Consider the following 24841-nt stretch of genomic DNA (forward strand, 5'->3'; position numbering starts at 1 on the left):
GAGATACAACATCTATAAGCAGCTTACAGTAGATATAGATTACAACAGACACAACAAATTTGGCAAATGCAAAAAGCTTACTAGAAAAAAAACAACTTATTTGTGTCACTGCATGGATATTGAAAGACTCATAATTGGCACTTCTGTGCCTATCTGGGGAAAAATAAACAAACAAACAAACAAACAAACAAAACAACTCAAAACAAAAAACAGAATGGTGACTACCAGTAGCTCATTATTACCATAACAAGAAGAAATGTGACAAATGTAAGATCCTGGAAGAATTGCCAATAAATTTACTTCGCAACATCCCTCCATCAATAGCATATGACAGTTTTGACAGTGATTCTCTGTCAGCATCAGTCTTGCTAGGCTCTTGATTCAGGACTGAAGAGAATGTATTTATCTGTCTGCTCCCAGACATCCATAGTTCGCACACCATCTGATTCAATGACAGCAAAGACATCTCCATCTACCTGCAAGGCAGAGCAATGTAGGGCAATTTGTCAATTAGTTGCAAGGCAGAGCAAGGTGAGAAATCTTTGGACTTAGAAGACAGAGGGTAAACCAGAAGTCCTAGAAGTCCTTCAACATCAGCTTACTTTAGAGCTATGAGGTCAATAATACAAACAAATTATCAATGCTAAGATATTGGCATCGATATTGCATCTTTTCTATCTTCTTCTTTCATTCTCTGGTCACTCCTTCTTCCCATGAAATGTCATATCAATCAGTCCCTAGCCAAACAGCTTCTTTCCTGTCATCTTGGTTGCAATGCTGACTCCTTGGCAAGTGGCTCCCCTTCGTGTCTTGACTCACTCGCTTTCAACTCCTTGCAAAGTGGCTCCCTTTCGTGTCTTAACTCATTCGCAAGTGACTCTTTGGCAAGTGGCTCCCCCTCATGTCCTGACTCACTCGCTATCGACTCTTTGCAAAGTGGCTCCCTTTCGTGTCTTAACTCATTCGCAAGTGACTCTTTGGAAAGCGGCTCCCCTTCATGTTTTGATTCACTCGCTGAAGGACTGTCTTTCGTTCTCAGGGTATTCTGTATGAGGAACTTGTCTCTGATAGCATTGTGTGCTGCATACTTGTCTTTGCATATTGTTGCCTGGCTGAATGTAGATTCAATGACCTGCATCACAATGGAAGAAAATGAAACAAGATAAAAACTCCTGTCCATGACCTTGAGAAAAAAAAAAATCAACACAGTGGACTCCCATTATAACGAAGTCCTCGGGACCCGGCAGTTTTCTTTCGTTATATCGAAATTTTGCGATAACCGAAGAAATAAACAATAAAAATACATAGAGCAGATAATATTGCAGCTTGAATTTTTACTTTGTTGTAACTGGAATTTCGTTATAACATTGTTCATTATAACGGGAGTGCACTGTACACAATTGATCAATAATCCTGTCTTATTATTGGTATATGCTAAATTTTCTGTCCTTGGGGAAAAAAAACAAATCCAGTCAGAATCGGGGTTGGAGTCACAGAAGTCAAACTTGGAGAAGGAGCCAGAATTGGGGGATTCAGGGTCAGAAAAGGAGGAGGAGAAGAAGGATAACTTACATGCTGTTTTTTCTCCATGGTGATGAGTCTCCTACTAATGCTGCTGTTCAGGATCTGCTCATCATTGGCAACCATCTGCAGGCAGGGATGTTGTGGGATCTGGTCTTCAGAGTACCTGGGTAGAGATTTCAGAAGTTTGGTAAACCTCCACACGACACAAGTAGTAGATATAACTTAGTCTATAAAAACATACTGCTACATGTATTTGTTCAGATACTTGGATATTCACGAATCAATGTGGTGTGTATAGACACATTGAATTAGCAGTAATTACAAATACTTTTGGTTATGATGATATTTGTTATCAGCGAGTTTTAAGATCTGCAAAAGTTCTGCTTATGACCCCGTAATAAAGCAAAAAATGATGTTCTAAACACATGCAAACAGCTGTTCCCATTGTCTACCCAGGGAGAAAGGGTGTTGCAAAGATTAATGTTGTAACACTAGCGTCACATAATCATTTCATTACCTTTAAAATGTGGTAATTCTCAATTATTGTGTTGACACTTGGCCATCTGGTTCATCTCAGCAAAAGATTAATTCACAACTCATTGCAAGCATCAATACACATACTCATAGCAGGATAAGGATCCAGTTAAGTGATATTCATTGTAAACTTTGTAATCAGTAATACATCATCCCCTACTACACTGAATATTTCTATGCATTCTTGCTCATTATTTCACTCTTAATTCTTGATATGATTATCAATACATCATTACGTCCAATAATCATCATGTCTGCAAAGGAACTGAAAATGGCAGCTCAAAATGAATTACAAAAATACATAAACACAGAAATAAGTAAAGTGTCCATCTAGGAACCATCTACACATTATCTTGATTTCAAATGTCCCTTTGCTGCTCAGGGAGATCAATGTAACCAGCATGCAGCACTGGTGCATTCTGTCACTACCTTTAATCTGCTTGTATGCAATGTCAATGGCATTTTGAGACTGTGGAGGTTAAAAGGTTAAAGGCACATAGTCCCGGTGGTTTAGTCAAATGCGTACGCGGGTGCACGCCGCAAGTTTCCTATAGAGACCTATGCTATCGACTCCTCTTTAGCGCTTACGCTTTGGCCCATTTCCCTGAGTCTGATGAATTTCCGATCCACTGTGGTCAGTGGTCCGATCACAGTTCGGCTCATGATTCAGCTGAGGGGGATGGCAGCTTTAGCAAACTTCTTTTGTGATGTCATACTAAGAAGCACATAAGCATGCTTCCTGGCATCACTACAGACTGCGTGACGCGCAGAGAAGACAACAAAGGCAATGTTACCTAGCAACACCTACAAGCTTTACTCTTGATGACAGCTCAACTTCGGCAATCTTCGTATCATGCTAACAATGATCGGCAGTATCATCCAACAGCGCCCTCTAACCCAACAGGACTATGTGCCTTTAACCCATTGAGGACTAGTCCCAAGTATACTTGGGCAGCTGTCTATGGGAAATGCGTGTTGTAGCAAAATCAAACCGTCCTCAACAGGTTAAGGAACCAGTCTACAATGCCTTACTCTGGTCTGTAAACCGGTAGCCAGTATACCAGTCTGCCATTCAAACGGAGGTAATGGGCAGAGAAGTTTAGCAGGTCAGTGAAGATATCCGAGAGAAAGTAGCTCTGTGTCACAGGCATGTGGAAGGAGGTCCTGGGCAGAATACAAATTTCACAGACCATAAAAGTAACTTACCATTGACTCTTTCTTTACTTTACACTTGCTGTCTTTACTGGTCAGCAGTTGTCTTTAAGTTGTCAATGAACATAGATTAGGAAATTCTCTTAATTCCTAATGTATTTCAATGGCCTTTGTATGGGACTAAAGGCATTGCTCTTCTTGAGAGGATTGTCTCACTTGAAGTCAAGTTTTGAAGGAGTCTTCTCAGTGCTGGTCAAATATTTTTCCACCTGGCAGTGGAGGGCATGAATAGCTAAATGGTTAAGCACAGATGATCATTAAATCAAACTGAAACTTAAGCCAAACAACCCATTAAAACAAACTAATGATGAAACTTAATTGACAATTTAGCCAGACTGACAATGTCTAAGGTGAGGCAAACTTGAACTACAAATCAAAGAGGCCCAGACCAAGTAGCGGACTCAGTGTTGAATACATTGCCAGCTAATCTAGTAAATGTGTCATACTTACAAGAAACAAGTAAATATGTTACATTTGCTCAGTTCTGAAAAAAAAACCAAAAAAACAACATATATACTTGGCTGATAGGAGACAAGTGTGATCCCACTTGCCTGCTTGTGTAATAATCCATGACATGTTTTATGATTGAATCTTCACTTGCATTTAGAAAGCAATCCCTAATGTTGGGAGATATCTCTATTTAAACAATAAATTGAAAATCAAGAATAACTTTTGAGAGGACTTTGCATTCTACTCACTGATCATCCCGTACATATGGTTCTTTGTCAGAACCAACCTTCCTTGTCTTCTCACGGATCCCATACGGAGCTGCAACAAAAACAAAGAGAACCATGCATTTCAGGTGTTCAAAGTATGTATTATTCGTTCACTGGCAAAAGAAAAATATCAATCCAGATATCCACATTATCTATCCTATCACCTTACAGTCATGCTGAATTCATAGTTGCAATAGGGGCGGTCAGACTGGCAAAAGATCGAGGAGTCTAAGATCGTGAAGTCTTCGCGATCTTTTGTTGTTCGGTCACACTGGCAAGAGATCAAGAAGTTTGGCGGGGGGAGGTGGCATAGGGGGAAATATCCCTATTTGGAGTGGGAAGTTTGGCGAGAAGTTTGCAGTCACACTGGCAAAACTTTGAAATCTTAAGGATTCCGATCTTAAACTTCTTGATCTTTTGCCAGTCTACGCACCTAATGTGTCAATTTCTTCTTCCACTTTCATTCCTGCCATCTCATGCAACATGATTTTTGATGACGTGATTAGATGGCATAATGAAAAGAGCTGATGCCTTACTTGCTTTTCAAAATACAGTCCACTCCTGTTACAGTGAAATCTGTTGTAACAAAACTCTTGTTACAACAAAGAAATATCAGACCCCCATATCATTGTCTGTAATTTTGTTATATACTCTGATACTGGATTATTTAGCTATAGCAAAATTTTAATATAACAAAGGAAAACAGCAAGTCCTGAGGAATTTGTTAGAGTTGCCTGTACTTGATTCTACTTGATGTTTCATCTCAAATATCTGTTTCTAACCCATTAAAGACTCACAGATTTTCCTATAACACACATTTCCCATTCACCCCAGCACGAGAACACCTGGGACTAGTCCCTAATGAGTTCACAGAAAGGATGACAAGAGTAACATATATAATATATTTTTTTTTCCATACAGGACTGTTAGGTCTGTTCTGAGCACAGACGATCATGGTACAGTTTCTACAGTTTGTCATGCATGCAGATGACCAAAAGGCCCTGCATATTTCCAGGATTGTACAAAAAGTTTAACATCCATCCTCAATCTTGCAGTTGACAGTAAATCAAATAGGGAAGCACTGTGAACAAACAACAGTCTTCACAAGAGAAAAGATCATGCTTCATGGTCCAACTGGAACAGATATGCCTGAAGTCAACATATTTGTAGGAAGTATAGAGTCATACTTTAAAAGATGGGACAAAATGGTAGGACACAGGTGAAAGGCAGAAGACTGGTAGGGAGGAAGATGGAGTGTATCTCTTTGCTTTGATTCTAGTAACCAGGGAAAAAATAGTAGCAAAAAAAAAAAGAAAAAAAAAAAAAAAAGAGAAAAGCTGCTCAAAATTGCTAATCAAAATAGACTCTAGTGGTGAGCCAATGGAGTAAATTAGAGTAAAAAGGGGCCTGAGCTTTTGATTCTAGCAGAATCTTTGTCAGAGGCAATATGACAAACAAGTATGGAAATCAAACACATCATTATAAGGACTACACACACGAAGCATAGTCACAGGAGGGCTAGGGATACAAAACAAAGAAAACAAAAGGGGTGAGGGTAAGAGGTCAAAGGCAGAAAGCCAATCAGGTATACGGGGGGGGGGGGGGGGGGGGGGGGGGGGGAGGGTGATTAAAGCATGGGGATGAATAGACAAAAGGAGCAATCTGTGGAAGATGAAGATGAATAGGGAGGCAACATCAAACAAGATATTTAAAGGAACAACAGAGGGATCAAGAATAGGAAAAAAGTAAAATAGTAACAGCATGAGTGCAGAGACTCCAACCCGAAGCACCTTCTGATCTGGAGATTCTCCCGCCTGAAACCCCTAGCAAACGGGAGACTCCAAGTTTATGTGTGCGAAGCGCGAAGTTCCTAGGGTTACAGATGCTCTCTGGTGCTATCTGAGGCTTATTTTTGCAACATACGACAGCAATAAGTAAGAAATCCTTTCCAACGGGAGACATTGAGCCAGGGCGGGAGAAATTAAATCTCAAACGGGAGAACGGGAGATTTTGCAAAAATGGGTTTTCGGCGGGAGATCTCCCGTCGAAAACGGGAGAGTTGGAGTCTCTGTGAGTGAAGGGCCAGATAAAAGTATTGTAACCAGAAATGAGAGGTGTATATTTGGAAAATGCATGAAGTAAGGAATGACAAAAATTATGTTAGTCATTTTCCTCCTGGAGGTTGAATAATTGCGTGAAGCATAATAATAGCGCAATGATAGCTTACAGAGAGTTTTTAGACCCATGAGTTGTGGACAGGTAGGACTGTAAACATTACAAATATACATGTACATTATCACTAAATACATTCCCTGAACATTGCCTACTGGCACACTTTTCAAAGAGAAGAAGACAGGCTCACGATCTGTAATGATTGCATCAAAGAGGGGCTGCTCTCTCCAGATGTTGCGTGAGAAGTCTGATATGAGGACATCAATGTACTTGTGGTCCAGCCCGTACTGCTTGAGGTTGGCTCTTATGTTTTCGTCTCGTCCTAAACAGAAAAAGAGCAAAGTTGGAGAGTCACATCTTTTTCACAAATTTGTGGCTGTAGTTGATCTTTCCATCATTTCTCTTTATAAATAAAAAGAAACCAAATTTTAAAGCATAGATGTAAAATGAAAAAAACCAAATTTTGGAGCATAGATTAAAATTGTGACAAAAAAAATCAAGACAAATTCCAGACGATTTTTACAATTTTACATCATGTAGTACAAACACTGATAGTGTCATGCATACATCTGTGGAATTTATCATGGTCCTTGAGCAGATACACCAATACACTGAAAAACCAATAACAATTGCACTGAACTAGAATGACGACATAGAGTCTCAAATACTCTATAGTGATGTACCAATGTAATTCAATTACAATACCACTTGCTCATTAGACAACTTCACCTGTGTATAATTTATGCATGCTTTATTGAGCATCACTCTCACGTGAAGCTGCCATGTCATCATCCTTGTTCATTGTGATTTCTCTTAATGGATTTTGAAAACATAATTTCTCATTGCAATCACTATCAGGTAACTTCTGAAACTCTGTATGTGGTTAACTAATTGACAGACGATCAAATGCTTAAGTTTGAAAATCATCTTAAAGTCACCTCTAATAACAGTACTAACCAACTTTTGCCCACTTTGAGAGAGTGGAAAAAGATGAGGTCCTATTTTAGTGTTGCCAGCAACTCAGACAAAGATACAGAGGTTTGGGATACACATTTTTGGGTGTCCATAATGACAGGGTGGCTCTCCTGCAACTGAAATGAAGACAAGATTTGTTCATATTTGTAGATACCAACATCTATCCAAGCTTGTTTTAAAATGATGCCATTAGTCCATTTTGGAGTTAAAGACAAAGAATACTATAGCATATATAAAGGGTAATACCTAATCCATCTTTAATATATGCTTAGTGGCAAAAACAAATACTATCATAACACAAAGCATAAACCTGTCAAGTGAACATTGTAGAGATTAAGGCACTTGATTTCTGTGAGGCTCACCTCTGTACTTGCTCTCTGACTGGGCTCGGCTGGCCTTTCCTTTTCCATGAATCACATTGTAGTTGATGTCACAGCCTGCGACAAACCCTCCAAAATGGGCCACTGCCACAAGGAGGCTACCTGGGAATAAGTTTCATGAAACTAGGTATATGATTAAAAAATTTAAGAGATATGACCAACATCTTCCAGATAAACTACACTCCAAGAATGTAACAGTGCTACTAAACAACAAACTTTATTCTGAAGACATCAGGAATTGTCACTTTCCAGAAATAACAGTAAAGCTGTCTAATGCAAAGAATGAGGAGTCAATAAAAACATAGTTCATCATAACGGTGCAAACCGAATGTGTATTTCAGTGAGCTGCCAATAACCTGACATCATAATGATTCCATTTTTGTTTTTGTTGTTTATCAGAGTTCACCTTAATCAATAATGGGGGGGGGGGGGGGGCAGCAGAGGGTACATTGTAGTTAACATCCTAATTCTAGTCATGAAAGAGGCCACTCTGCAAATAGAAATAGAGAGAGTGAAGGAGATTGAAGACTATTCTCACCTGTACCAACAAATGGGTCAAAGACAAAAGAGTTCTGCTTGATGGCGGCTTGGTTTGCCATGAGAAAAGATAGCAAGGCATCCATGCTGGTATTGCCGATGAAATGGCGCTTCTTGACGGAGTATGTGTGTGCTAGCCGCTTCTGACCATCTGCAATCTACGAAAACAAAAAGTTTAATTTTACATAGGACACATGACATTTTTTGTTTAAAAAGAAAATCGTTCTTTCCTTGTGTCAGCCTAAGATCTATCAAGTACATCATGGGTTTATACAATCTCAAATTGTAAACTTAATAATGCATTGTGCACATAAAAGACAAGAAAGTTCAATGAAATAACTTTTTTCATTTCATATATGACACACAAGAGATAATTTACGTGCAAACTGACATATAACGTTACACTTGAACAATTTCCTCAAAATTCTGAAAGTGGTGCAAGTTTTTCAATACTCTTATTTTATTGTTTTAATCCAAACTCTGAACCGACTAAACAAAGTAAAATTGTGATTAAGTACATTGTATGTCACGCAACACTCCTGGCATAATATAAAATTGGAGTTACTTTACAGCAGACTCTCTTAAAACAGAAGTAAAGGAAGATGTCAACCACAACTCATTTAAATCAATCTCAACTGTAAGAAAAATGCGTAACCAAGAGTTAACACAAAGTGACAGTACACTCACCCATCTTCCCACAAATATCCTGTAAGGTTTTTCAGGAGCCTGATTGGGTCTGGTGCCATAGTCCTCAAATATGTAGAAGATCTGATCAGGGTCTCGTAGTCGAACTTTTCCTTTAAGGGGTAAGTAATCCTCTAGGCTCTGCAGACCCATATAAAACAATGTAGCACATCGTTAGACAAATTTTCATCTGATGTTCAAACTGTTGGCATGACCATTATTTTAGTCCTGGTGGTCACTGCATGCTCTCTATGTTGTTAATGACCATTTTAGGTCAACTTCTGAATATTTCTGTCTAGTCCATGATTTATTTCAGTTGAAAAAAAGAAGAAAGGCAAATCAGTCCTTTTGTTACCTCAGGCAATGCAAAGTAAATTTCATCTGATGAAATTCATGTGTATCTGAGCAAACTTTTAGCCAACCAATGAGAGACATAATGCATTAACGTCAATGAAGAGAGGAAAAGTCTGCTGCTCATACGGCAAGGCAATGACAAGAATTATTTCCCAGCACCGTGCACATACATAAAAGCCTTTGCAATGCACAGCACATCAGCATATGGACAGTCACATAATTTATGAAAACAAGGATTTCCATGGCCAACACATTTGATTGGTCTATTTTTCTATTAGGTTTCACCGCTAATGGTGGCTAAAGGATCATATTAAAACTGCAAAATCATACAAATGATCAGGAGCTTCAGAAGAGCTTGCCTTCATGGCCTCCAACTTGGCTGCACTGTTGAGCTGTTTGCCAAAAGTGTGAACTTTGAAGCAGAATGTCACATCCTCATGACAGTATGGCTCCATCTCACTCTGTGGGTACAGCTTCAGCTGCTGACAGACTTCTGGGTAAGTAGTCCCCTGTGCCCACACTTCTATGGAGGACTTTGCCAGAATGCTGCGGCCCATAATCTTTCTAGCACACTCCTCAGACGGCAGATCAACAAGGAGAAAGGGGCTCTACACAAACAAAAATGAATAGACATTTGACATCACATCATCAAAAAACCACTATTCACAATTCTTTCTTCTTATTCATTGCTTTAAAATCACTCTTTGTCACATATCAAATATTCTTTGGCAACACGAAGAATTGAGGTCCTTCTCTGTTTGTTTTGAACACTGGTCTAAAAGTGCAGATAAGACTTAATCTCACTAACAATAACATGTTCCTCCACCCCAATGCGAAGAGAAAGGATTTATCACACAGACATGTAAAATGACAATTACATGCTGTATACTATACTATGTTGTGTATAAAATTTGGTTGTATCATTGCCAGCACTGGGTTCAATCTATAGCTCTGTAGAATACAGAAGACAGCCAGAAAAGTATTTCTGGATATCAAAATAATATTATTATTTATAGATTACCTGATCTCCATGTTGGTGACTGGAAAAATCTGCATCTACTTTCAGCAGCGACACAATGGACTTCAATTCCTGCAAACAAGGCAGATATCAACACACATGTAAAGGTGCAAGTAGGACTTACCTGCCTAAAGTAATATCCTCAATTATACAAAGCCAATGATATTTTACATCTGCATCAAAACCATTTGGAATATACAAATGAATAAAACTTTATTAGGATGTGCTACAGTTAGTACTGGGTCAGGAAATGATTACAAACACGTCTGGACATAGGAACTGCTAACAATAATACCACTGCATATGCAACAGTGATGTATTGGCACTCAGGACAATAATCAAAAGTGGATATTTTTGTGTGAGTATTTTTTTTTGGCGCATTTCTAATTCCGCAGAATCAAGACATTAATTAATGGAACATATATATGGCATGTAAAAATATCTACAATTGTATGTGCTTAAATTTTAGCAAGTTATTTACTAAATTTCCTCTTAATTTACAATGGTCAGTGTATGATATTATGATAATCATTACAGCTCCAGACACGATAATCAATTATGGTACAGAACACAGAAGCCAAATTTTCTGCTGTCGGGCGTGTGCTGCAGTTATACGTTAATTCTGCCCGACTTCTAAATGGACCAATTCATAACCACAGAAGCAGTCTGAGAGTGCGAGCGCAGACCTCTGCCAATCAGCTCATTTCCACCACTGATGATCTTGTTCTTCCATATGTAGAGATCAGTGATTTCCACCCACATGTACATGTGCTGAAAGTCACTTGATTTCCCAATATAGAAGCCTTTTGTCTTATGTCATCAACTTCCAGCTGGGTGGCGTGCCTCAGCTCGCCTTAGCAGAAACTAGAGCACGCACTTGCTTATTTAGTGCGTGTTAAGTAACATTTTTATAACTAACAAAACCTAAAAATGCGTAGCTTGAACAGACCAAAGTTCATTGACGCTACCTGCCAAAATATCAAAAATCCTTGATAAAATCCACAAAAATTGCCGGATCACTACCAAAATTTAAATCATCTGTTCCTTGTGACATCATTCTCAACTGCTTTTCCTGTACCGTACCAAAGTTTAAGTTTCATCCAAATCCGCGATCCGTTCATAACTTTTGCTATTTTGCACACGGACAAAAATGGCGAAACAAACATCCAACAAACTAACAAATGCCGAAGAAAAAAATAACGGAAAACCTCCTCCTCTCTTGGCGGAGTTAATCATAATTCTTGTCTATGGGACATCTACATACCGGTACATCATTATTAATTCAACTGTATAGTACACTGCATTTATAAGATCACATCATTTTCAGCGAATGGGACTATTGAGCTGTTAATATTGAAGTAATAAGACATGTTTTCTTCCCCTATCATAATCTATTAATCACACAAAAAAAGTTGAACTTACGCTTATTCTGAACTCAATGTGTTCTTGAGCAAACAGTATTAAAAATTGCCGCATCTTTGACATTGATTTGATTGCTGCCATCGAATCGACTCAGAAGCTTTGTTTGGATTGTGTTGCGTGTGTGTAGACTGCATGCCTGCGGCAAGTTCAAGTGTGTGGAAAGTGTGTGTTTGCGTGGACATCGACAGCAGGCTGCTAGCACACGTGGACGTCACGCAACATGCAATCAGGGCGCAATCGACACTGGTTCCTGGTGGGACAGTCCCTCGCCTTGGCCTTGTTTACATGCAGAACATAACATCAGAGTGCACTGACGTGGTGGACCCAATCGAGTAACAATCAAGCGAGGCGCAAAATTGCATATCTTTGCCAAGAACACAATACTAGTACTTCTGAGATGCCGCTCTCTGAATGGCAGCTTTGTGGCTTCCCATCGCTTACTGCATTCTGTACATTTGTACAGTATTGACAAACAAGGTAAATGCAAAAGTCTAAACGCATGATTTACTCCTATGACCAAACTGATGACAGTGTCTTTACTCAGGACGGACTGTGGTGGGAAGAGCGCTTCGCGTTCGGGCTGTATCAAAGCATATCACTTCTAGTATAGACTAGACCGAAATAAGACAAAGTATGGTCTCTCCACAATGACTTTTACTTTTAGTTTTAGAAGTCTAGAATCTATAGATTCTATAGGTATAGCTAGACTGCTCTTAGAAAATTGTTTTGTATAGATCTATGGCATGGGAATGAAACAAAGAGTGTTGCAACAAACAAAGGGCAAGGCAAAGCAATTGAACCCGTTCAGAGGAGAGAAACATAGACTAGACTAGGTCTAGTCGGTGTCTGAAGTGAAATTACTGACATATTTTGTCGAGATAGATTTCTACTCAATTCTTTGGGAATTCCATCCCTTAATACAGACATGAATGTGCAGATATGATTCAAGTCTGCGCAAGATATTGATGTGGATTCGCTATTGATGTGGAAGATTTTGATCCAGCTATTCTCTTTGCCATTAAATCAATGGTCAAGTTATATGCGGTCATATGAACTCGCAAGTTTGACCCTTTCCCCCCACAATTTCCGGCGAGAGCCTTAATTCAATGCCCCAAAGTAAGATTCTTTTTGCCCATCAACAGAGAAGGGGCAGATTGGTAATCCGCCTAGCTGTGCGAAAGCGGTCAAGCGTGGCATGTACTGTAAAACATGATATATTCGCGGCACGATTTTTTCTCCAATTGGAGCCGACAGCCATTTTTGCGGCATGAATTTTTCGCGAACTGCCACTGACATTCAATGCATATAGTGTAGACAAGAACTTTTGTATGCATTTTAATTTTGTGAATCTTGGCGCTCGCGAAATCTGCAAAATTAAAATGCATGCAAACATTCCTCGTTTTACAGTATCCCCTTTCCACTGTCCACTGTGGTACCCTTATCCCTATGTAGTGGCGGATCCAGAAGGGGGCGCACTAGGCGCGCGCCCCCTCTCTATTAGTTAAAAGAAAAGAAATAGAAAGAAAAAAAAATGAGATAAAGCCCGAAATAGCGCCAGAAGTATTGTTTTACAGAATTCCTGGATCCGCCTCGGCTATATGCCATCGAACAATGCAAAATATTGATCGAACATGAGGAATGAAGATTGTGCACTGATGATGGGCTCACAAATTCTTTTGTTATACACTAGTATAAAAACACCCGAATGGGGTCAGTGAAAATCTCGCGAGCTCAGCCTTGATGGCTAATGTAAGTCTCCATACAAGTTGATACAGAAAAACAAGCTCACTACTACATTGGAAAGAGGTAAGTTAGTCAAAAATACACAGAGTTTTGGTACAGGAAAAAAACAAACAAACATACCAAAAGAAGAAACTATAATCTTTCGATGAAGGTCATTTTTCTGGTCAGCGTAACACAAAGAAACACAAATTTACGGTAGGCCATGAAAGCAGAAACTCTTGTCTATATTTTGGGAACCTTGTGTTCCAAATATATTATTCGTTTACACTAACATGAATGTTGTATTGTTGATATACAGAGGTTCAACAGAACTCTGGCAAAATCTTTCCATGACCTAATGTTGGAATATGTCAGGGGCAGATCCAGGAATTCTGTAAAGAGGTTGGGGGGGGGGGGGGGGGAGGCGCAACTAATATTTCTGGTGCTACTTGCGGGTTTCATTTCATTTTTTTCTTTTTATTTCTTTTGTTTTTGACGAAAAATAAAGGGGGGGGGTGTGCGCCGGTTGCGCCCCCTCTGGATCTGCAACTGTATATATTGTGTAATATATTTGATATTTGCTTGGATATGAAATGAAACAGCATTGATTGAGGTGCAGCTACATGCAAACATCGCCACTAATGACCAATTTACTTCTGTATCCACTTCGATGAATTATCAAATTCACATACTGTACCTAAAGTGCACCAAAATCACAGAAAACACTCAATAGCTTATTTCCAAATTCTCTTGTAAATTGCAACCAAATCAGTTAAGATCATGAAGCATATTGATATTGACTTTTATGTTGTCGCTCAAACAACTCATTCTACCTTCACAATCTCTGAATCTAATTTTTATACATGAGTATTAGTGTGAGGGTATGGTGTCTTTCAACTGGTAACTGGAAAAGGAGCTAAGAATCAATGTACAAATGATTATTGCAAGTTGAAAGAAGTCAATTGAGAAATGCAGTTAGGTACCTCTGAGTGTTCATGAACATAATGAATGTCGTTTTGGTGCAAATTTGGTATGTGGAATTTGAGATACCAGTATATCTACATATTGTTTTATGGAATTACACACTGTGCATTAGCACCCAAACTTCTGCTTGCTCTGTAATCAAGGTTGATAGAGAATGCTGTAGTTGTTTCTTCAAATTAAAGGTGCATCTGGAGAGAGTTGTAATAGTAGGCCTAGTCATCATATTACTGGTAGGAGACCATTACCTGGTACATGGTTTGTATTGCAATGAATGTATTGTAGAATTAATGTAGCCAAATTGGTAGTGTGTAGCTGATTACTGAAATTAAAAGCTTTCAGGATAGAAACATTGCATTGTCACTGGAATTGACTGGTACATAGGCTGTGTGTGCTGTTGATATAAGTGCTAATCACAGTGCTAGCTTAAAACAAAAGGATATATCTTGTTACACTTTAGTTGATGCTTGCTTGTAGCTTTCATGCTAACAATAACTTCCTGCTATACCTGCACTAGTCTTAGACCCAAGACTTTGATATGAAAGACAAGATATATCTGTGTTGTGAGAAGCCTGCGAAATTGTAGAGCATGTTGTACTCTATACATACTTCATATCTTAACCCTAACTAGGCCGGGCTATTTAGGTAGATCATAGAACTGGGGGGGGGCCTCCTAGGCGCCCCCCCCCCCAGATCTCAGCCGTCGACCGCGCGATCGCGACGAAAATTGGCACACACATAGCCTGTGACGTAAACTCAAGTACTAAGAAGTTTAATTTTTAAAAAAATTATCATTTATGCTAAATTATGCTAATTTATGCATAATGATGCATTTAATTAAATCAGACAATTTGGTATAAATCACTAAAAAAAGCTCAAAATGGGCACATTTTTGGTGTAAATATTCTTTTTAGTGTCCTGAGCAAATATAAGAGAAAAAAATTGTGCCATCAGAAAAAATTTCGTAAGTATTTTATTGTTTTAATTTTGAATTTCCTATGTATTTCTTTGTTTTTCAACTTTATGTTTTTCATTGTTTTTTTGATGAAACTTGTCCGCGACATTGTTCCACACAAGAAAATATGTTATTAATGGATTTTAATCAATACAACCCCAAAATAATCATGTTTTTATGAAATTTGCCTGTAAGCACAGTTTGCATTGAAATTGAACACAAATTCATGTTTTTGAGCAATTTTTGATCTGACATGCAAGTAAAAAATTATGCGCAACTTCGGAACCGCGCACCTGGGTATCGCAAATTTGGTGTCAAAAGATGCGGGAGATTCGAAAGAAAAAAGTCATGAAACGTGGCGGCAATAGCTTTTCGCGTTAGTGATACATCCCGCCGAACGTCGAGGGGGGCCTCCCCCCCCCCCCCCCCGGCCTAGTTAGGGTTAAAAGAATAGTGGTATGTACATATATGTACAGTTATGCTGCTGTAGTGACACAAGTCTTACAAAGTCGGAAACTCTTCATCATATATACAACATTGTCACTGTTGACTGTGATGATTTGTAAAACCAATGCAGAATAGTGATTTATGGGCCTGTATGTCTGATTTTTTACATTTCTGTACCCTTTCTGCATATCAAATGGTGTGAGTGAGTGTTTTTCTTCTGGGGGCTGGGGGCTGGGGGCTGTGTCAAGAGAGATGAAAAATCAGTTAGTGTATGTCACTCACTGCTATGCACTGCATTACAGAATACTACAAATTGTATGTAGTAGAATAGACCAAAGTGCAGCAGCTGGAATCGAGGGCCTATGAATCATGATGATGCACCAGCCTTAGATTGTGGTAAAAAAAAACGCAAATGTTATACCATACACTGTATCAATGGATTGAAAGAGACCACCACTCTTTGAACAGTAAATGAGCTGAAAATGATAACAAACTGAAAATATGATGTTTAGTGGACTATTTAGTACTACAATGTAGGCTAAATTGATAGTAAATGTGGCCAGTTCATCACTTCTGTTCTTCTCCATCAGCATGTTCTGGATTTTGTCTCTTATACTGGCATGAATAGAGTTTACTGTGCAGGAGCTGTATGACACCTTTATGTGTTTGACATGGCTGTATCTTTTACCGTAGAATCTTAACAGATTGTATTTATTCTTAAAAAGAAATATTTATGTGGTAGGCTGAAGGTAAGACTGAGCTTTAACAAAGATTCATTGTTAGATGAGGACTCTTCATTGTATTGCATTCTTAGAAATATGTTAAAGTGTTCAAGGTTCTCTGAAATACAATTCATGGCGATTTGTGTTGATTTATGATACCCTCAACATCACTTTTGCGGTGAAATGAATATCTAGAAACATTCCATATATTTTTAACTAATTTTTCATCTATTTTTCTTCAGATTACTTGGGTACACCCACAAATAATCCTTCAAAACCAGTATTCCTGTCGGGACCTCATCTGTCAATCATTGCTTAAGTACTGATATGTTTAACAAAAGACATTGGAATGCACCTTCCCCTCGACCCAGCATAACTTGCATGTTCCCTCGCCGTGTCTTTAGTTAGTCACATTTATATCACAGATACCACAAATATTAATATTTCCCATAGACACCTGTCCGAGTATTCTCGGGACTTGTCTTCAATGGGTGAACAAAGTGGTCTACTGACAATTCCTCCCGAAGACACCTATCAGTATCTTACAAGTATGTTTCACTAAGTTTGTCTGTTTTGATTTTGACAGTATGTGCTGTGGGTACTAGGCTTCACCTTCCCAACACTGTTCCAAGGATGGCAGACTCTTGTTGGATTCCTCGTGCTACGCTTCATTGCTTCCCTGGGCCACATTGACCTCAGCAGCAATATCAACAGGTATGCAGGCCACTGGCATCTAGATCAATCTTGGAGCAGGTGCTAGTTTGATTGGTTAAATAGTTCTACACATTTTAGAATTCTTTTCAGAGAGTACCACATCACAGTATTAAAGGGGACCTCTGGATGATATTCAGACTTTTACATTTTAACAACTATAAATTAGATCTATACTTAGTACAGAGCTTCAGAATTTATAGTGATTGGGATGAAGAATAAGAATGTTTTCAAAATTTGTAACAAATTGCAATGAACAAGGATGATGACATATGGCAGCCTCACCATAAGAATGCATGGGTTGGGGTTCAAGGAAGCAGAACAAAAGAAGAAGGCTTGCATAGATTCTACACTGGTGAACTGGTTAAGCAAGCAGTATTGTAATGGAATTACAATGCTACATTTCTGAAATATGTGAGGCTCCTATGTCATCAACACTGTTCAGTGTAATTTGTTTCAGATTTTCAGAGTATTTGGTTCTTTGCTCAAGGACAACAATAAATTTCACAAATAATGGAACTGTCAATTTGTGTACTGCATAATGTGAAATTATGAAAATCGTCAGGAAAGCCCCTTTAAATCACACTCAGCATTACATTGAAAGTAGATTCACAGCTTAAGAAATAAAGAATTATAACTTTTGGCAAAAAGTATCCCACAATTTTGTGACTTGAGTAAAAGGCTGACTGCATACCATAAACTCAGCAGACAGTCTTCAATGCACAGGGGCCAACTGTCGCATGTAACAATTCAAGAGCTAAAGGGCATGTGGGCAATTTAATACTGTTACAGTGTATGTTCATTTAGTACTGGGGTCCATTAGTTAAGCCCTTTTTTTAAATGAATGATAATCATTTTCATGGATCTGAAGGGCCTTGGTGCTAATTAAATGCACTTGACTTCAATCAGCTAGCATCTGCTGGGATTCTTGGTGCTAACCATATAGGGCCCTTAAAAAAGACTAAGAGGACATGTTTTTAAAAGCCTATCATATCAAGGGTATGATACAGATTTTAATGGTTGCATTTCTTTCTTCTTCTTTTTTTTTGGGGGGGGGGGGGCGCTGGAAGGGGGATTAAATTTTTCAGCAATCCTGACTGAATTGTTATCATGCCTTTTCCACTTTATAAAGGTCTGGTCTGCTACAATGGATGCCTTTCATGCTTCTCTATGTGCTTGGAGTCTACTCTGGCTCGAGGGCTTTAGCGAGATTGGTCAGTATTGAAAGAATTTCATTGATTTATTAGTTTTTGTGTCGTCAGCATACCTAGTACATAAAATTGAAAATACAGCAACAATGTGTTACTCACAAAGCAGTATTGATTATGTAATGTAGAGCATTGCTAAAGCTGATTAAACAAGGCATGATATGTTTGCCGGCTTTCAAATAAAAAGATTGACTGTACATATTTGAAACATATGAGCTATTGCTTGAGTGAAGAAGAAGAGAAAGGAAAGAGAGCAGTAATATCAACTAAGAATGAAAGATCGGCAATACATTGTGCTCCCGTTATAATGAACACGGTTATAAAAAAATTTTGGTCACAACAAAGTAAATATTCAGGCTGCAACATTATTCAGTCTATGTTTTCTATTGTTTATTTGTTCGGTTATAATAAATTTTTGATATAACGAAAGAAAACTGCCGGTCCCGAGGACTTTGTTATAACAGGAGTCCACTGTATCAACATCATATCCCCCTCATGAACAATGTCTATGGTATCCCCTCAAGGCCAAGTAACATGATGTAATGTAAATGGAGGTATATCTTCTGACAAACTCCACTATCAACCTAGCAAGAAACATGTGCACTACCTGCAATAGGTAAGGTTTGTTTTGTTTTAATTGTTTGTTTGTCTCTCACACTTTTCCAGCCAGTACCAGTCTTTGTCTGTCTTCAAGGGGCTGTGGAGGTGATATCGGCTCTTAGCATGGCGGTGCTTCATAGACGCACCCCAAAAATACAGTTAGCATGCAGGTGGGTGCATATGTTGATGTCATGCAAATGATCAAATCTACCTCATCACCTTTTTTAGAAATGTGGGGAATGTCTTTTACATATATTTCAAGTTATACAAGGAATTTATTTGATATTTGATATCAGTGCTTGTTATGCAAGTTGCTATTTGAGAGAAAAATAATGGATATTTTACTATAAGATGAGGAGGCCTATCAAATGGAGAATTTCATGTGTACCGTAAATCCTGTATAGCAGTGCTTCTGGAATATTGCAACTCTTTGTTTTGATGTCGCACTCAGTTTAAGAAAACATAGTAGTAACATAAGAGCTTATACATTTCTTTACCTAAAAGTTGGTCCAGGTAGAAGCATTGGAAATTGCATACTACCTTTTCAAAGCAAAAGGTAGCAAGATGCATGTCTATACATAGAACTGAACAGTGGCTCAAATGAAATAAATTGTTCTCTTTTTTTTTTAACAGTTGGGTGATCATTTCAGTGTCATGCATCACAATATGGCTGACAGATCCTCAGGTGAGTAGAAAGATGGGAAACCGTCGGCCCACTTTCCTGATATTGTATTATTCATACTTTCTCAATAAAGGTATTGTGTGACCAATGGTTACTTGCTTTGGATAAATCCAAGATTACCCCCATTCATGTGCAGCAACATCTGTTACATTCAATTTTCCAATGTCATGAGGTGTGTGTGGGTATCATAGACTGAATTATCGTAGTAAATCTGGCAGATTGAAAAAAAAGACTTGACAGAAAAGTTTAGATGGTCCATATGTAGTTAGTATGTGTAACAAGTAGTCTAGTAAACACTTCCTTACACACTTCCTAACACTGAATAAATGAAAAAATATTTGTTGCCATCATTAAACAAATTTGTCTTCCATTTCTAGAATTGGTCATTGTCATTTTGCTGTTTGTATTATACATTGCATCAGGATCATAGTGCTGTTTGGATGAGGTTAACAAAATTCAATGGGACCTACAAAATGGAAAGTTTGCATCAAAGTAACAAAATTTCTGGATCACTGAATGATAAGGCATCCCTGCAGCAGAGTCAGTACCATTATCTCTCTGGGCTTATCAGTTGATCATAAATTATTGAGAAATTATCATATTGAGATTATTTGTGTATGTCTGCTATTTCATTTCCTCCTCGACAGTATGACCAAAGTGGATACAATTGGATGTTGTATCATGTGGTTGTTGGGAGCCAAAGTGCAATATATGTTAGACTGCAGAAAACAGTATTACTCAGGTAAGCATCAGATTAGATTTATAATCATGCACTGTTGATAATATGGTAGATGAAAGATTATCAGTCCAGATTATACAATATCTAACAACAACAAAAAAGAAGAAGAAAAGATCCTTGCAATACCTGACATTTGCTAGAGAGTATCATTGTAGGTTTGAACATGCTATAGTTTTGTAGAGCAGTTTTGGGTAGCACATGCCATCATGTACATGATAAGCTTTCAGTCAAACTTGCAGTTTTGTTCCATAGCCATCTGTGTTTGTCACAACATACATAGCGTTGCAGTGCGCACTCAATCAGCTACCAGCACACGCTCATTCATGTAATACCAACAATAACTCAGCAGAATGATTTCTGGTATGACTGTACCAACAAAGATTCTCCTATGTAAAAGAATGTTTTAACTCCACATTGATTTTGTCTCACATTTATCGTACCCTACATGGACAGTGTTAAAGCACCGTTTCTTGTTCTTATTTGTTTTATTGTATGTTTGTTAACAAGTGATACTGGTTATTTTCAGGCATCATATCACATATGATACAGAGACTATAGTGCCTTCTTTGAGTCATACGGGTGTATCTGTGATAATGTTGGCAAATTGTATAGTAAAATATTGTCTTTTTGTGTCACACACAATTTTGTTTTCTTTCCCATGAAATGTATGTGGAGTGATGCACATTCTGGTGTGTTTGGCTCATATTCAGTAAGGGAACACATTGTAAAATCCCATTAGTATAATCTCTTCCAAATGAGGCATTAGGCTTACATTTTCATTCAAGCTGTTCATATCTTGAGTCACTGCCTTAACACTCCAGGGCCCCGTTGCAAGAAAGTTGCAATCAATTGCAAATAATTGCTAATTTTGAAACAACCATTCTGATTGGCTCAGGGTCTTCCCTACTAAGAAGACATGCATGCAACGATGATTTTGATTGGCCAGTGACAATCAGTTGCAAGTTGCGTTTAAGCGCGAAGTTTCTAGCAACGGGGCCCAGATGTGCTTTGCCAGATAAAGTGTTTTTGGTTTTGAGTGAAACATGCAGTGCTTCTTGTTGCCATGCATAGTCAATCCAAGCTGCTGAGCAAATTCCACGATGAATTTCCTGAATTTTTATCAATCACATTCTCTCATCCTCACACTGGTGTCTCATTTTAGTGACATAGACCGCCTTCATTATGTGTATGCCTTCAGTGTCTTCCTCTTCGCTCCTGGAAGTTTCTTCCTCGGTAAGAAAAATTGGATACGTCTTCCTTTAGTTGTAGAAATGTAAACTAACAATCTAAATATTAAGGGATGCATTTTTGATCTTGTCCATTTGTCTGTCTGCTTCTGTCTGCTATCCATCATTGAAAAAACAAAAACCAAAACAAATGAAAATAAAGTTTGAATTGAATCGAAATCGTCTTGTTTTAAAACTATGCCTAAATAGTTGCTTGACCTCACATTAAGGTCAAAGGTCAAAATATATATATTTTTAAATGTTTGTAATATATGCAAATCTAAACCCAAAAATATCCCAAGGAAAGGTACGCAAACCAATTATGAGCATTGTCTTTGATGTAGCAGTTTGTTGGAATAAACTTTAAGCATCATGATGCTGAAATCACTAGTTACTTGAAAGTCAAGAGTCAATGTTTAGATTTTCCATATTTGTGAGATTACAATCTCCAGAAGCACGTGAGAAGTTTGTCCTAACAAGGTGGTGTATAATGACAAAAGAAATTCCTCAAGTGGATTTAGGGCTTCCTGTTGTAAAGGTTAGGGAATGAAAGTCGTTACCAAGCCTTGTAGAGCTGTGGAGAAAAAGGTGGAGAAAATCAATCACAAAGTGGAAAGAATTTGAGAAGTACATGTACAATTACAAGTCATTTGCAACATATTGTCTCTAGTTTAGGTTTTTTTTCTTCTCAACTAACTGCTCTTGAGGAAGAAATTGTTAGATGTTCTTAATCTGTCTGTATCAGCCAGTATCGTACCTAATTGATTTGTTGATTGAGTTGGATTGTTTTCAAGACACTCACACATGCTGAACTTAAAAAAAAAGAAGCAATTTAAGCAAAAGCAAAGCATGTGTTTCAAGTAATTTGTGCATGGGTAGTGTAGGAAAACTGTAAAAATGTTTATAGTGATATAGATATCGTATACTGTATATTTGTTACATTGTCTGTGTTTCTTTCATTTTAAGTCACAGTGAATTTCCATAACATAATTACATGTCAGTTTCTTTTTCCTAACTTTCCTTATTTTCCCCCTCTCTCACCAGGTGACCTAACATCATCAGCAGCATTTCCCCATTGGTATCTCCATCATTTCTATGTAGGCTGTATCATGAGGTGAGAACTATTTGATCATCGCTTTTCAAAAGCTGTGCATGAAATTCACGGACAACTCCATGGTTTTAGATCAAGGAGTGGCACTTACACAATTTTATTTAACTCTCTGAGGAACACCATTTCAAAATGCTGTTGACATTAAATACAGTAGGGTTACCATTGGTATGTGATGAGTTAAAGAAAGGTGTTCTTTTGCCTGCTTTAGATGTGTCAGTGTTCACCATTCAAGCTGGTATGAAACCTCCATATCAAAACGGTCTTCCTTGCAACCCCCATCCCACCCCAATAAAAAAACAACAGCAACAACATCAGGATTCTAAATGTGCGCATTATTGAAGAAAGGAACATATGTGTCTTCCTTGACAATTGGATAATTTCAAATTAGTTTGAAGAATTTGTTGATAGGGATTTCAAACCTCATAGTGAAGCTGCCGAGTATCAATTATACTACATGTATATTTTATCTTTCTAATAGCAGGGTAACTATTTGTTTTTTCTTTCCTGCAGTGGCATTCTTGGAGTGAGTTTATCCCTCTGTCACCTGTATATGGAATACACTCATCCGGAATATGCTGTCTCTCTCACGGTTGCTGCTGCCAAGGTCTTGTGTGTGGGTGTCTCCAATCTGCTCTACCTGACTGTGTATAACACCAACTTCTTTCTTAGGTAAGTGCTGCTGGCAGATTTGACCCAGACAAGAATTGCTTAGAAAAAGATCAGTTCTATGGTGAAATTACAGTCCTATGTAAAAGAGAATCTCCATTTTTTTGGTCAAGTTGACTTTATTGAGAAATGTCGAGTCAAACAGAACGATGAGATATTCACTGAAATCAGACAAAATGTATGGAGCTATGAAGTTCAACATGTCTTCACTAAACAAGTCTGGGTCACATTCACAAATGCAAATAAAAAAAAAGAGGATGATGTCATCTCTCTCAAAAGTATAAAATGAAGTCATTCTTTTGTTACCAAGCAAGCTCTTATAAACCACCTGCCCTCTTGAAAGTATTCATTGTCAAATCATGGCAATCTATGATACAATTGATATCACTGTTCTGGGGGGGGGGGGGGGGGGGATATTGATATTAAAATCTCTGTATAAAGTCTTTTTTTTTTGCATGGCAACGTCATAAGATTTTAAATTGACTGTGATTTAGGTCTAGTTGTGATATGGACAAATGAATCATAGATAGTCTCAGGACACAATATAAATATATGCATTTATGTAAGTATGTATGTATGTGTGTGTGTGTGTGTGTGTGTGTGTGCGTGCTTATGTATATGCGCATGTTTGATAGATGTATGTAATCTGCGCATCTATCTAGTATGTGTAGTGTATACACCTGTAATAGATCTTTACATACCTTTTGTAATGTACTCTCTTTGTTCCTTTTGCTAGTTTATTTTTCAGCCTTGCAGGACAACTCATAAATGCTATTGCCAGGCACGATGTTGGAGGAGAGGGCACAGAGGATGATGTGGGAGTGAGCAAAGTGGACAAAGAGCAAGCATAGCAAATGGAATTGTGCCACACAGGGACATACTTGTTTGTAGAGGGAGCTCTAACACACCTTGAATTATTAGAATTCCTTTGTATTCAGAGTAGCATCAACCTGTGACAATTTGTTCATTGTGCGGTCCGTACTCATCTGATCAGCGCACAAAGACAATAAAGGGATTGTATAGTTTTGGTTGAAACCTATTTTCAGGTTTCTAACATTTTTGGGTGAGGTAATGAGAAACCTCGTATGAAATATGAAAGAGCATGTAATTCTATAAGGAATTCAACGTTTATTTGATGAAAATTGGTTTTGAAATGGCCGAGATATCAAAAAAAGAGCGATTCTGATAAAGTGTGGGTTTGACCCACACTTTATTACGATCGCTTCGTTTTACTTTGTTTTTGGATGTTTCAGTGATTCCAAACGTGAATTTCATCAAATAAACTTTGAATTCCTCTTAAAATGGTATGCTCTGTACTATATCATAAGTGTTTTCTTGGTATCTCGCAAAAAGTTAAAAGCCCAATTCTCATCTCCACCAATACTGTACCATCCCTTTAATGAGTAGGAAGTGCTGAACCAAAAAGTATCACAACAATATGAAGAAGTGGCAATTCCATCCTAAGCTCTGCATCGTGTTTACGCACACTTTTAGTGTGAATGGATCTCAAGGAATCTCAGGAATACATGTCTTGAACCTCCTC

At 38.1% G+C, this 24841-nt stretch overlaps 2 protein-coding genes across 2 annotated transcripts; one reads left to right on the forward strand and one right to left on the reverse strand.

Annotated features, from left to right (window-relative positions):
• Positions 1 to 760: 760 nt before the first annotated feature.
• LOC139727830 (tRNA (guanine(10)-N(2))-methyltransferase homolog) lies at positions 761 to 11637 on the reverse strand. The gene is made up of 11 exons (XM_071638801.1): positions 11529 to 11637; positions 10110 to 10178; positions 9448 to 9696; positions 8738 to 8875; positions 8052 to 8208; positions 7496 to 7615; positions 6349 to 6480; positions 3969 to 4038; positions 3091 to 3222; positions 1573 to 1687; positions 761 to 1132 (listed from the first exon to the last, which is right to left on the reverse strand). The coding sequence occupies exons 1-11, from the start codon at positions 11607 to 11609 to the stop codon at positions 761 to 763; spliced, it is 1635 nt and encodes a 544-aa protein (XP_071494902.1). The 5' UTR covers positions 11610 to 11637.
• A 262-nt stretch (positions 11638 to 11899) lies between these two features.
• LOC139727843 (UDP-N-acetylglucosamine transporter TMEM241 homolog) lies at positions 11900 to 24172 on the forward strand. Its single transcript, XM_071638816.1, has 10 exons — positions 11900 to 12005; positions 16942 to 17069; positions 18199 to 18280; positions 18941 to 19044; positions 19508 to 19559; positions 20204 to 20298; positions 21458 to 21528; positions 22566 to 22635; positions 23143 to 23301; positions 24035 to 24172. The coding sequence occupies exons 1-10, from the start codon at positions 11940 to 11942 to the stop codon at positions 24147 to 24149; spliced, it is 942 nt and encodes a 313-aa protein (XP_071494917.1). The 5' UTR covers positions 11900 to 11939; the 3' UTR covers positions 24150 to 24172.
• The last annotated feature ends 669 nt before the right edge of the window (positions 24173 to 24841 follow it).

This window comes from Diadema antillarum, unplaced genomic scaffold, assembly GCF_040938485.1.
Source record: "Diadema antillarum isolate AM-2024a unplaced genomic scaffold, OU_Dant_1.0 seq00000156_RagTag, whole genome shotgun sequence".
NCBI classification, from domain to species: domain Eukaryota; kingdom Metazoa; phylum Echinodermata; class Echinoidea; order Diadematoida; family Diadematidae; genus Diadema; species Diadema antillarum.